The sequence below is a fragment of the Anabas testudineus genome, chromosome 13 (assembly GCF_900324465.2).
Source record: "Anabas testudineus chromosome 13, fAnaTes1.2, whole genome shotgun sequence".
Taxonomy (NCBI): Eukaryota; Metazoa; Chordata; class Actinopteri; order Anabantiformes; family Anabantidae; genus Anabas; species Anabas testudineus.
The window spans coordinates 13683449-13696736 of NC_046622.1; the positions used below are offsets into that span (position 1 = coordinate 13683449).

Sequence of the window (13288 nt, forward strand, 5' to 3'; positions counted from 1 at the left end):
TTCACTAACATCACTACTGTAATTTAAAATCATGTGTAAACAGTACAACATAATCAGTCTGCTGTTACTTATTGTATTATGCAACAATACTGTCATGTAATTGGTAATTTAAATTATTCATTTTTAATACTGTATATATGTGTGTCAAAAGTTTCTGCTGTGCATGCGTTAAGAGCTGATAGAAATCTACCATTAGCAGGGTTGAGAAGAGGAGAATGAGCGATCCGTTTGAGACTCTGAAAGATAAATACATGCGACCAGCTCCAGGCTTCCTCTTCCATCCACAGGTACGTTCTGAATGTGGCATCCACAGGAACTGAAGACATATAATCATGTGTTTTGCACAAAGGGCCAAGTCACACATCCTCATGGACATTGTTACCTAGCCAGTGTTCTTTTGTTTATTCAGTTTTAAATTTGTCTCAATAGCTCTATATGTACAACAGTTCAGCCACTGTGAATTTGAATTCACATTTGCTGGGATTTGATGACATTTGACAACTAACCTTTGGAAACACTACTGTTACAAGTTTGCTTTTAGTTTCCAGTACTGCATATACAGATGTGACAGCATCTGCATGGTGGTAAATCTGCCAAGATATTGTGATTTTTCTATAAAAAAGTCTGATTCAGTATGGTTGTCCCATGCTGGCCAAACTAGATTAATATGGTTTAGTATGTGTCTCCGGCACTATCCAAGCTACTGCCTGTTAAGACCATAGTTGGCTATCTGAAACAGATGTGGCAGCAAGAAAGGGCACACTGTGACACATCTTCCCATAATGTGTATTTGATTACAATATAAAAAATGATATGCTCTTAAAGCAACGGTTTTTGCCCCTGGGTTCCCTGTGCCAGAATTTCCAGTGTGGGCTCCATGTATGTGTGTGTGCACATGTGCACACGAGCGTATGTGTGTCCATGACGTGTTGCATTGACGTTCATTTGTTCAATCTTCCCCTGCGGGTGAGAACGGTCCATAGGAAAGTGAAAACACCACTTTCTCAGGCACATGATTTTTTTTCCTCTTTTCTGGCCGTTTCAGGTCTGGTTTTTACAGGCTGTTTCATTTGTCTGATTTATGTCCCCTGTCCAGAGTGCTGCATGGTCCCAGCCTGCAGCAGCCACATGGCCGTCCCACACGCCTTAATGAGGTGTCCTATCAGTAGAAACACTAACAGAGTGCTTAGGCCATCTTTATGACTTTATTATGTCTGGACACACAAATCATTCCCAGAAACACCAGGCCAGGACAGGTCCAACCCAGAAGAGGCAAGGGGCCCTTCTGTATACTTTTGAGGGGGTTTGTTTTCAGTCACCTGACTCATTCTTGAGCCATATATCAAAAATGAGGTTACAAAGCTGAGGGGATTGGAACTATTTTCAACCTTTAGTGATTCAGCTTTTTATTTCCTGGCAAGAAATTTTATTGCGAAGCAATACTGGCTTAGATTACATACTGGAATTGTATTTGTAGCCTGCTATAATGAGCTTATTGAACACCAGGAAGTGTTGGGAACTATTAGAGCCTCATATAACTCCAGCACATAACTAGGCAGCTCATTGCTCATTCAAAGTTAATCACACCAAGATCCATCATGCCTTCTGCACCCATATGTGTCCAATCAAAAGCTGTTGATTCATGCAGCACTTCCTGGTTCTGACTGCTTTCTCTTTTCCTTCTGTTCCGCCCCTCAGTTTCGTTTGCCAGATCAGAGAACTTGGGTAAGTTTCTCTTTAACCTACAGTGCTGTCTGTTCTGTACCTTTACCAAACAGACCCCATCTTTCCATTAATGCATGGGCTGCATAACAGTTTATAACTGACATCACCCAGCATTCGCATGGCTTTAGCCCATCACCATCACACACTGGCTGGAACTGTGTCCATTTCTGTTGTGTGCAAGAATTTCATCTGAATGTCTGCATTGAATATCTTATTGACATGTATATTGTGGCGAGTCGACTTTTTGATTTGTTTACATCTAGACGTATTCCCAGTTCTGTTTCACATGAAAGATTTGAAATGGGGATTTCCAGCCCAGCTACACCCTGTCCATCCAAAAGCTCTAAATATATGTTTGCTTATTTAAAGAAACTAGCAGGGCTCACTTTTGCAATGGGCATTGGGGTGGTGAGTGGAAGGTGGGGTGGAGGGTGGTGTTTAGGGGGACTGCTTTACATCAGCACAAGGGTAACAGTCTCTTTGGGACACTGGCAGGGGGAATGGAGGGTTAGTTCCTCCCTCCAAACATCTGGTTCCCGATAAAGATCAACAATTGAGAATGCATCTCACTAATTAAGGCCCTCACAGCATCACAGACATCTGAAGATAGCCAATCAACTGCTGGTCCCAGAGCGACGCTACAGCAACAAGCAAGTTCACAGATGCTCGCACATGGCCCGGGGGTAGGACAAGGGGGTTTCAGGAGGTGTGTGTGTGTTTGGATGTGTGTGGCTTTGGGGGGGGGGGGGGGGGGGCTCTTATACAAAGGAATAGGGGGCTTATAAAAGCTTTGAAAAATCACTTTAGAGCCAAATGTGGAGCTGTTTATCCCCTTCTCCTTTAAGTCGAACATTTCACACACATGGCTTTGTCAAACAGTGGCCTAATGAACCTGACTCACCATCCATAAAAAGGGCTCAATGGCTGGAGGTTTTTGAAGTGTAATCTGTGGCAGACTAATGGTTACTAGTTTCAATAATTAATATATCTAATCCACCGGATTAGATTTGTGATTTATTCTCTGCTCAATGGCAAACAAAGCATTTGGCTGGTTGTGAGAAATCCCTTTCAACAGCGTTTGGAACATATTGACAACAAAATGTGTATTGTATCCAGTGATCATTTCATTACATGACACACAGCCAGGCAACTTATATCAAATTTTATATTTTTTTTATAACTGCGCTCTTGATTTAAAGGATACAGAGGCAAATGTTGATGAATAGCCGGCGGGTTAACCTTTTGATAAAGTGCAGCAGCATTAATCAGTTGAGGAGGGATCAGCGTTCCCCAATAGATGGAGCTTTAGAGTTTCAGCTCTAAAAAGTGTCTTATCGGACAGGCTCGATACTGCCGACAGCTTTAGGGCCCCTAATGTTCCCAAGAGTTATGGGTTCCCATTGAACTAGGCAGACAAACTGAGCATTCACGCCAGCCGCCTGAAAAGAGCCCAGTGAAATACACAGTTTACTGTACATTCAGAAAAAAAAAAGAGAGAGAGAACGCTCTCGCTTCTATCGCTCTTTTCTCTCCCTCTCTGTCTCTCCCCTGCCTTTGATTCATGGCGTGCAGAATTGGCATATTCATAATCAAACGGACCTGACACTCCACATCCTCCCTCAGTGGGAATGTCGACGGCTGCGGCAGGAACTTTACACTCGGCCGTCATTCCTAATCAGCCGCTCCTAACACCAGGCTCCACCACCATCCATCAGCCCTACTCTCTCTGGACTCGGTTCTTTCTTTCTTTCTCTTTCTTTCTGTCTTTCTTTATTTTTCTTTCTTCTCACTCTTCTCCCCTATCATCTAGTCCTTCATCATGCTCTCTCCGATTCTCTTCCTTTCCATCCTTCCCTCCAGTCTGCTCCATCTTGGCGTGAAGCCTAAGAGTGACAGGGGGTGAGAGCAGGAGATGGAATGTCAGAGTCGGAGCAAGGCTCTGGTGGTGGACCCAAATCACCATTGATTTGTTGCCTTATTGATATAAGAATAAGAAACAGGCTGCAGATTCAATACACGCAAAATAATGCAAATTTGTGTGGACCCTTAAAAAAATACTCCTGTCTGTGTGTGAGATGGGCTGACAGGCCCTGCGGCCTTCTGGGACCCCCTTACCCCAGCCCCTCCCTGTCCTCCTCCCCCTAGTTCTCCCTTCACTACCCCTCCAGCCCCCCGCTCCTCCCCCATCCCGCCCCTCTCAGCACAGCGATATCATTATTACCCGTGTCTGGCCCTTGATCAGTAATGTCAACATCTTTCATATTGACGAATGTGCTGTCTACCCGCATTGTGCACAGAATGGTTTACAGCCCAGCAGTGGACATGAATCACTCCTCTGCCACACACCCACACACCCACACATGGACATGTATCAGACAACACACAGATATACACAGCACGTGCAATCACACTCGGTGAAATACACATGTGCTGCACAATGCACACACGTCTGTAAGCATACCAACATATAAATGCATTACAAATAAATTATTCTCCCTCACACACCTTCATATATTTTCTCTTTCACGTACATTAATGTCAATTAATCAACTATGGCCACCATGCAGCAGAGCACATTTTCCCGTCCATTTACACACACACGCACACACACAAACAAACTGACAAGTGCACATATCTCCTCTGAGAGTGTCTGATGAAAGTAAACATTCAGCTTCATTAGTAGATTGGCTGCAGGCCTTAATCCTATGTGTGTTTGTGAGTTTATGTATCTACTACCCATGTACGCTATATGTGTATTTGTAAGAGTGGGACTTGGATTTAATACACACATATACAAAGTTTCACACCTGCTCTTTACTGGCAGTGGAGGGGAGCAAATTTTTTTTTCATACCAAAGATATGAATCAGTATTGCATGTACTTGTCATACAGGAGGTTTGACCTTGTGATGCATGAATCATTGATAAACGTCCTAATACGACTTCACCCAACACAGTACCTGTTTCACTTCATATCACCTGGTGTGATGCCAGTAAACAAGGCTCATGAATCAAAGAACATATGAACATATCTGAATAGAAGGTATTAATAATATCTTCAGTAAGGAGATCTAATAGTGAATCGGAATGAAAGTTATAAATATTTGGCATTTGTGCTTAATGTAACTTACTTACAGCAAATGTAAAACTGTGTAGTGCCATTTCACTGTTAGGATGTACTTAGGATGATATTTTTCGTTTCTGATGTAAATTAGTTTTAATCAAGACATTTTATTCGCACAAATGCTGCAAAGTGAGTCTTTGCTTTGCATGTTGAATTTTTCAATGCCAAATGAGCTTTCACTATGCTTTTTAAGCACAGCGCCTCACTCTCCGTTCCTCTCTTCTTTCTCGTCAGATGTCGGCCATCGAGAACATGGCAGAGAAGCTGGAGACGTTTGGCTCCTTGAAGCCAGAGTCTGGCGACCTGCTGCGTGCTGTCCCCTCTATGTTTGACTTCCGAGCCCCACCCTCTGCACTTCCAGAGACACTCCTGCGAAAGGGCAAGGAGCGCTACACATGCAGGTAACTGCACCAGGGTGTTAAGTAAATGTTCCTTTTGCTTAATGTTTTGATATTAATGTTTTCCACAAATTTTGGGTGTGATTATTTTTCCTTTTTTATGGCCATGAGTTCCTGTTGCTGTGTTCTTTGACAGGTTTTAAAATTACTAAAGTACCATAAGTAAATCGTATTTGTTTATTTATTATTTTATAGGTATTGTGGGAAAATATTCCCACGCTCTGCCAACCTGACTCGCCACCTCAGGACTCATACAGGGGAGCAACCATATAGGTAAGACTTTGTCTGTGAGCCCTAAGAGCAGAATTGGTTTTAGGGTTAATGTTGAAACTTGGTTTATGCTAAGCTTATGTCAGGTTAAGGTGCTAGGGAATACATGATGTCAGTGAGTGTACTTGAAGCTATAGAAAGACAACCTCATGCATGTGGGGATCACAATGGTGTGTGGGTGTTTCGTTTTGGTTTGTGCAAGCAGCAAAGAGCATCATCCTTCCTGCAACATTTCTCCATTTGTCCTCCTCACTCCAAAACACAGCAAAACACATTTCAGCAAATTAACAACTAGCCAAGAATAAGATTTGCACATTAACACCCTATGAAGAATAATTTTTCTTCACCCACAAATTCGAGCGAAAGCAGCAAACGTCCTTTTTACGCACGGTATTCTCAAGCTGACAGAAAGACGGAGTGAGACAGCTCATTTGTTAGCAGTTCATGGATGTTTTCCCAGAGAATTCTTGTCTACAGTTAGAACAGAGTTTATGTATGTTTTCGTATGCCGTAAAAGCCTGGAATAATTATCCTACTGCTAAATAATTTGCCTGATGAAAAATGGTGTCCGTCGCCTGGGTGACAGGACGAGGGAGGGTTTAAAGCAGGGCTGGTTTTAGAAAAAAAAGCAAAGTGGAAGGGAGGAAGTTTGGTGAAAAATTGGGGTGATGAGGAGCGCGGGCAGATGTCCAGGCCCGGCAGCTGTGGTCATTTCTCTTGTGTGTAAGAGGCCAGGCTCAAAGTGATCTGTAAGCCTACTGGCCACATCAAGTGAGTGGTTTCTGCCAACTAAAAAGATTAAGTTCTTTATTTCAAGACTCATACAATTGTAATCTTAGCAATGTTTTGTGTTTGGAAACCATGAACAAAGTTTCCCTCTTCAACCTCTATACTACATCGACATTGCATACAGTTTTCCAGGTGCTGCTGAGGAAGAAGTAACGCTGCAGCAGCAGCAGCAGCAGCAGGCCAGTACTCATGTAAAAATGGATCTCGCACTACACTAGAATAATGAGTAAGCGCTGGCTAGCCCTGCTCAGCTTTGTAGTTACTAAGGTAGAGGAATGTTGGCCCAAAGCTTGGAGGAGGCCTGTTGACCACAGGGGAGAAAGAAAGACAGACGCAGGCCTCTGCTGCCCCAGCCTGATAGCCTGCACTCCGCACGCTGGCATACCATTAAAGATCATCGCTCTTTATTGTAATTTTTCGGGGAGATAACCGGGGGGGTCCTGAGGGACAGCCAATCGAGCGAGCTAATTCCACCAGAAGAAAAGATGTAATCTTCTCGTATAATTTTGCATGAAGAAACTTGGCAAGAGGCTCTAATTTTGCAGGGCTAGAACCAAATCTGTTGCGTGCTTATTTTGTGAGAGAAGAATGCAATTTTATTGCGCTGGCTGGAGATAAGAGGCAGAGCTATTTCACCTTAAACAAGCTCCTCCATCATGTCTGGGACTGTGGGACTGCTGGGCCTGTCTCTTTGTGTGTGTGTGTGTGTGTGTGTGTGTCTGACATTATGTATCTCATTATGTTTCCCACAGAACAAACCATGGATTCCTGTGTCCCTATGCAGTGCCGTTGTATTTGCGCCTAGCAGTTTGGATTTTACATTTTGTTGTCATTTCATCTCTTTAGGTTAAAATGTGTCCTCTCTTCTTGCAGGTGTAAATACTGTGACCGGTCCTTCAGCATTTCTTCCAACCTGCAGCGTCACATTCGCAACATCCACAACAAGGAGAAGCCCTTCAAGTGCCACTTGTGTGACCGTTGCTTCGGTCAGCAGACCAACCTGGACCGCCACCTCAAGAAGCACGAGAATGGCAACCTGTCAGGTGAGAAGCACAATGAACGCAGTGGTTGTTACTTGTTTTGAAATATTTTTTCTCTTTCCACATTTCTAAGAGAAATTTAAACCCGGTTTGCTGATTTGTGAGATTTTTAAAAATCCTATAAATCACAATTTACTCACAATTGGAAACATTTTTTTTAAATCTGAGAAATTAAATAATATAAATCTGTCATCTACCACAGCAACAGCGCAAAATATATTTTTTTAAATAAGCTGCTTTCATCAGCAGCATAGTCTGATTGGTTTCATCACTCTGACTCTGAATCAGCAGAACCAGCAGTGACACCTGGCGAGCAGCCGACAGCAACAGGCCGCAGAGCAGGTTTCACTTAGTCAGACATGATGTTCACTCTATCAAATACAAAATAAATTATCTGCCAAGTTTTCACTTTATAGCATCAACCAATGTCTCCCCAGCCATCAGCAATTTCTGAGTATAAAATGGAGTCTCTGTGAATGCACACACGGTGTTGTGTGATACAGAGAACCAACTGAAAATGTTAGTTAAATCTTAGTTAAAATAATAAAACCATAGCCTAACTTTATTTCAAATTGTGCTCCAAGTCTCCAAAGACACCAAATACGTCATGGAAAATGCAGTTAAAATGTGTATAACATGATGTACAATCCAATTTTAATGACATAATGGCTTTTATATTATTGGGGGGAAATTGGATTTGAATATTTGACTCACTTCATTAAACCATATTAACCGCAGATGCAGACATTACTCTGGAATACAGTGTGAAGAGAACTGATTGAGAATGATTTCCAAACAAACACTGGTTCATGGTGTAATTTCAGTTGCACTTCACACAGAACGTTGCACACGTTGTCATTATTTAGAAATATTTCGGGACATTATAGTGAAATATCAAAACCCACATTTGGATACAGAACTGGTTTTGATTTGTATTTATTTTATTTCTTAACTCTGCAGGCACGGCGATGTCGTCCCCACAGTCTGAGTTGGACAGTGGCAGTGCCATATTGGATGACAAAGAAGACTCTTATTTCAACGAAATAAGAAATTTCATTGGCAACACAGGGCAGAATCACACTTCCCCGGACCCGTCTGAGGAAGGGTAAGCATAGGTTTATCAGTTCGTTTCACATACATGATCATTTTTATTCATTTGAAACTATAATTGTTGCCTGCTAAACTCTTAGTACTTCTGGCTTTATTACCTTTGTTTGACTTGAAATCGACTGTAAGATGTATGAATAATGGGTCAGCTGCTATCACCGCATTTTGGACTTGCCTTTTCAAACCACCCAGCCAGCCTTCATTAATAATCACATCAGGTTCAGGGGTCTGGAGTAAGGAGCAATCATCTGTGATGACATTTAAGATAATCACATGTTTTGGAAACATGCTAGAACACTTTATACCATTTGCCTTTTGGCCACACACATGAACACATATCTGTGTGCATGCAACTTTGTCTAAGCATTATGCAAATAAATTCTTGGAGCTGTGATCAGATTGGATAGCAGCTAAGAGGTCTGCTCAGGTCTCAGGAGTTTGTTTTCACGTGCCTCACGTTGTTGTGATCACAAGGCAGATTTTAGGGCCAGATAGAGATCTCGCAGACTGGTGTATGATTGTGCAGAAGGCCTGTGAGAGCAGGACCGGGCAGTAGAGCGTCAGAGGGACGGGGAGAGAGGCGGGAGGGGGAGTTCAGCACATCTGGAACCAACATGTCTGCCTACAGGAAGAGGGTAGAGGGGGTGGGGTCAAAGGGTCGGCCCGTGTTTCCTTTCAAAGTGCTGTGCTCCTGACTACTTCTGATAGATACTTTATCCCAAGCAAATTACCACATTTGAAAGCGTAATTAGCGAATCTGTTTTCTTAATCACAGAGCTCTCGCTCTCTCTTTTGGAGCCAGCCCCGCTTCTCAGGCCTGCGAGCTCCGCTCGGCACGAATACCACCTTCTCAGCCTCGATCTCTCCATCTATGTTGAAAGCACAGAAATATTAGCGTGCGATAAAAGAGCAAATATGCTATAGATCCAGAATGTGTTAAAACATAATCTGCAGTAATTCCCTAATTGCACGCTGAAATGCATCCCTTTCAAATCCAGTGCAGGTATCCTGTTTATAAGTATCTTGTAATGAGATGGCGATGTGCTTGATGTGTTTTGTTTCATATCTATCCACTCAGTCTTCATCTGAATCCTTTGTGTGAGAAATGGCATTTTTGGGAGCTGACGAAAGACGTCCCAGAGTGCAATTAGTGAATCAGTCTTAATGTGGTTCCAGATGATTTACCAAATGGTGGTTTCCTGTGGCGCTGAGACAGAGGGACAGATTAAGACTCCGGCAGTTTGGATAGCTGGCCCTCTTTCCCTCCTCGGGGATGGAGGAATGAGCTTGTTGGCAATGCTCTCATAACTCTTCCTCCAAATGGGGCTGTCAGATAAATATTTTGCCTATTAGATGAATACGAGATAGTAGAGAAAATAAACAAGGAGAGAGGCAGAGCACTCCAGTTAAGTGCTGCCATGATCAGCCCAGCGCTGCTGTGCCCAGAGGGGCCTCAGAGCCTCGATGACAAACGGGATTCCGGCTCTGCTCAATCCCAGCTGCCACGTCCTGCTTCAGATCCACATCTCTTTGCCTTTTTTTTTTTTTTTTTTTTGCATATACAGAGAAAAGACTCTCACAAGAACTTGAAGGAAGAAAACAAAAGACAAAAGGCAGCAACAGTATATGTACTATACTACACAAACAGCTTTCCCTCTATTGCTTGTTTCTAATTGTAGTGATTAAAAAAATGCCAGAAGTATTTTGTTCCTAAAATTAGAGTACAGTTTTAAAATGTGCAGCTAAGGAGGTATCTCAGTCTGATGGAACATGTGCGGTACTTTGCAGGTTAAATGGTGGTCCATTTGAAGAAGAGAAGCCGCTGATCACCAGCCATGTGTCTCATGCCCTGGAAGATGAGGAAGCGGAGCAGCTCGGTGCTGATGAAGAAGAAGGGGAAGAGCCTAGCAGCACCTCTGGGAAACCCGAAGGTGAGGAGCTTCCCAGCAACCTTAGCGATGACATCATACAAGACGAGATGGATTTCACTGGCCCAAACGACTTGAACCTCAACTGCAAAACCTCCCCTAGAAGGTAAATCAAACAGCTGGTATAATTTCACATTGTGTGAATCATGAACATGTGCTGTGAAAAGTATTTGGATCCCCTACTTCAATATTCTGCTTCACCTCCAGGTATAAGGAAGAGGAAGAGCAGAGCAGCTACTCAGCCTTGGATCAAAATTATCACTTTTCAGATCTGCGCAAGCTGGAGGAGAGTGAGCTGAGCGACGGAGATGGGGATGAGGACGATGGATCGTTTTGCTCCCCCTCTCTGACCGAGGCAGTCAAACAGCCACTCTTTAGGAAATCCAAGTCTCAGGTAAAGAAGCGTTGACAGCTGATACGCATGCACATTTCTACACATTCATATTCATACATGACTGAGGTTAAGCACGGTGATTGAATGCACAGCATCTCTTCTCCTCAGGCGTATGCCATGATGCTGTCTCTGGCTGAAAAAGACTCTCTCCACCCAGCCACCCACACCCCGGCCACCATTTGGCACAGTCTGGCACGGGCTGCTGCTGAATCCAGTGCCATCCAGTCGCTGAGCCATGTATGATGACATCCATTTGCGCTTACCCTTTTACCTTTTAACCCCCCCCCCCCCAAACCCTGACCTATGGCATTACAGGGGCTATCTGCCGGCCCCTTGATCATCCACAGAGTGACTGCTGAGTGGAACCACGTCCCATCTGACTGCTGAGCGGAGCGCCTTACACATGAAACAGGGTTACTGTCCATGCAGTATCCAACCCAGCCCAAGAAAACCTCCAACAGATAGCGAACAAAATGTCCCTCTGAGACCTTAAAATTGATGTCTTACATTAACACCAACTAGGATGTGGTGAAAATAATAATGCTAAAGTAATAATAATAACTGTATTTATTCTGCTGAACTTCTGTGTTTTGCACAGCAAAGGCAGCTGGTGGACATGGAAGATGGATGTGTTGATGCATCGTTGCTAGACTGCATATTTTGCCCGGCATATACAAAGCAAGGAGAACATGAGTCAGGACAGGAGAACTGAGAGGGCGAGTTTGGTTGTGTCTCTAAGACAGCCAGATTCAGTCTAGTGTGCATAAAGCACAGCCCTCTCGTCTGACAAAAAGTATAATTAAAATGTATTACAAGAATTCCCTTTAACCCCCAGAGATCCACAGGTGTTTCTCATAAATACATGTACTAGATGATAAAAATGAAGGGTGGAGTTGGCAACTTGGGATCAAATGAAAAACGCTCCATGTAAGGACGGCGCTAGCAGTGCTTTAATATCACTGAAGTCATTTAAGAACAAATAAATAAAAAAAAGGAATTGTTAAAGTGAAATCAGGCCAGTTTCCCATCTGCGTTTTCATAGTCGCGTGTGTCTGCACAATCACAGTACTGTACACTGTACAAGTGTCTACCGACTGTACTCCACTGCACTCCATCCCGCCCGCCTGCGCTATCTGTGAAAGGATATAAATAGATTGTCTTTTTAGTGAGAGAAGAAAACATTTTTTTTTTATCTGAGATAAGTAGCCAGTGCTGAAGTTAATTGTTGTTCTGTAAAGGGCATATGTCTTTTTCCAAACCCTTGAATCCATCCTAGTCAGCCAACAATACCACTAAATAGCCTGATTGCTAGTTGTTAGCTACTCCATGCTCGTGTGTCTTTCATTTTTAGACAATCATGATTTTGTTTTCATTTTTTTTTTGTTGGTGTTGTTGTTGTTATTTGCTGTTGTATGTTGAGAATTGTATTTATTTCTTGGCAAACTGTAGTTTGTTTACTGAATAGCACTGCTCTTAGCCCAAGTGATGGGGAGATTCCTCACTGGGCCTATCCCAGAGTTTAATGGGGTGTGTAGATTACATTTGAGTGCCGGATAGTATTAAACATACAATTCACTCGTTATTCTTCTAATGAAACCGGTCGATGAATAGATATTACTTAGGTTTTTTTTCTATGACAATTTAATGATCCAATTGTAAAAAATGAAAAAAAAAAAACATTATAAAGAATGAATAATAAAAAAAGCCAGGTATAATTTCTTCATAAGCGCATGATTGGTCTGTTAAGATCTGTATCTGACATTTTCTACGGTTGTCTGCAAGCTTGTGTGACGTTCGGTTCATGTTAATCCCTTGTGCCAAACTTATGATAAATAACAGATTACTTTTCATTTATTCTCCCATTTTGAGGGACCAGAACTTTTTTGTTTGTTTTTGCCGTTGTTTTGTTTATAATCGATTTTAAAAAGTAATCAGCAAGTTGAGGTACTTTGTTTTAATGCTTTCTACAATGTAACTGTTATGCATTTCAATTCAATACTGTGGGAGGAACAACTAAGAAATAAAGGACTACAATGTGGTTTGACATGTCTTCTTTCTGTCTTTCTTTTGGCTAAAATGTTGTTCACACCTTCCTCACACCTCCTCATCCTATATAGTCCTTTATATATATATAGTATATATATATATAGTCCATTTTGGCTCAAACAGAGATTTATACCAAGAGACATGAGTCAGAAAACCACCTGGCACTTTCTTCTGGCGCTCCCATGGCCTCCAAGAGCGAGGGAGAGCCTGAACTCTGGTCCTCTTTTTTTTTCCTCCAGGCTTTGGCTCGCATAGAGAGAGGGAAGCAGAGAAAGGACTGCAGAGGGCTTGAATGTGGTAGTGGGAGCGGAGGCAGGAATGTGTCTTCTTTATTTGTGTCCGTTTGTGGGGCATGATGGATGAGGTGGGTAGATGTGATGACCTGGCTCATCGCTCAAACGCTCAATAAGAGTCCCATCCTGCAGCAGGCCTCTCCATCCGGCACCCCCCTCTGTCACTGCTGCCAGCC

At 42.8% G+C, this 13288-nt stretch overlaps 1 protein-coding gene across 14 annotated transcripts in view; it reads left to right on the forward strand.

The window, feature by feature from the left end:
• Positions 1-12817, forward strand: part of mecom (MDS1 and EVI1 complex locus) — a 127249-nt gene extending 114432 nt beyond the window's left edge. For 6 of the 14 annotated variants that reach the window (XM_026368805.1, XM_026368821.1, XM_026368847.1 and 3 more), the window contains 9 exons: positions 197-287; positions 1699-1725; positions 5082-5248; positions 5441-5518; positions 7178-7347; positions 8305-8449; positions 10240-10485; positions 10587-10773; positions 10882-12817. In XM_026368805.1, coding sequence (XP_026224590.1) covers positions 197-287; positions 1699-1725; positions 5082-5248; positions 5441-5518; positions 7178-7347; positions 8305-8449; positions 10240-10485; positions 10587-10773; positions 10882-11016 — 1246 coding nt within the window. In that variant the 3' untranslated portion in view covers positions 11017-12817. The remainder of the gene's footprint in view (positions 1-196; positions 288-1698; positions 1726-5081; positions 5249-5440; positions 5519-7177; positions 7348-8304; positions 8450-10239; positions 10486-10586; positions 10774-10881) is intronic. The other 8 variants (XM_026368814.1, XM_026368839.1, XM_026368865.1 and 5 more) reach the window with 3 other exon arrangements.
• Positions 12818-13288: the final 471 nt, after the last annotated feature.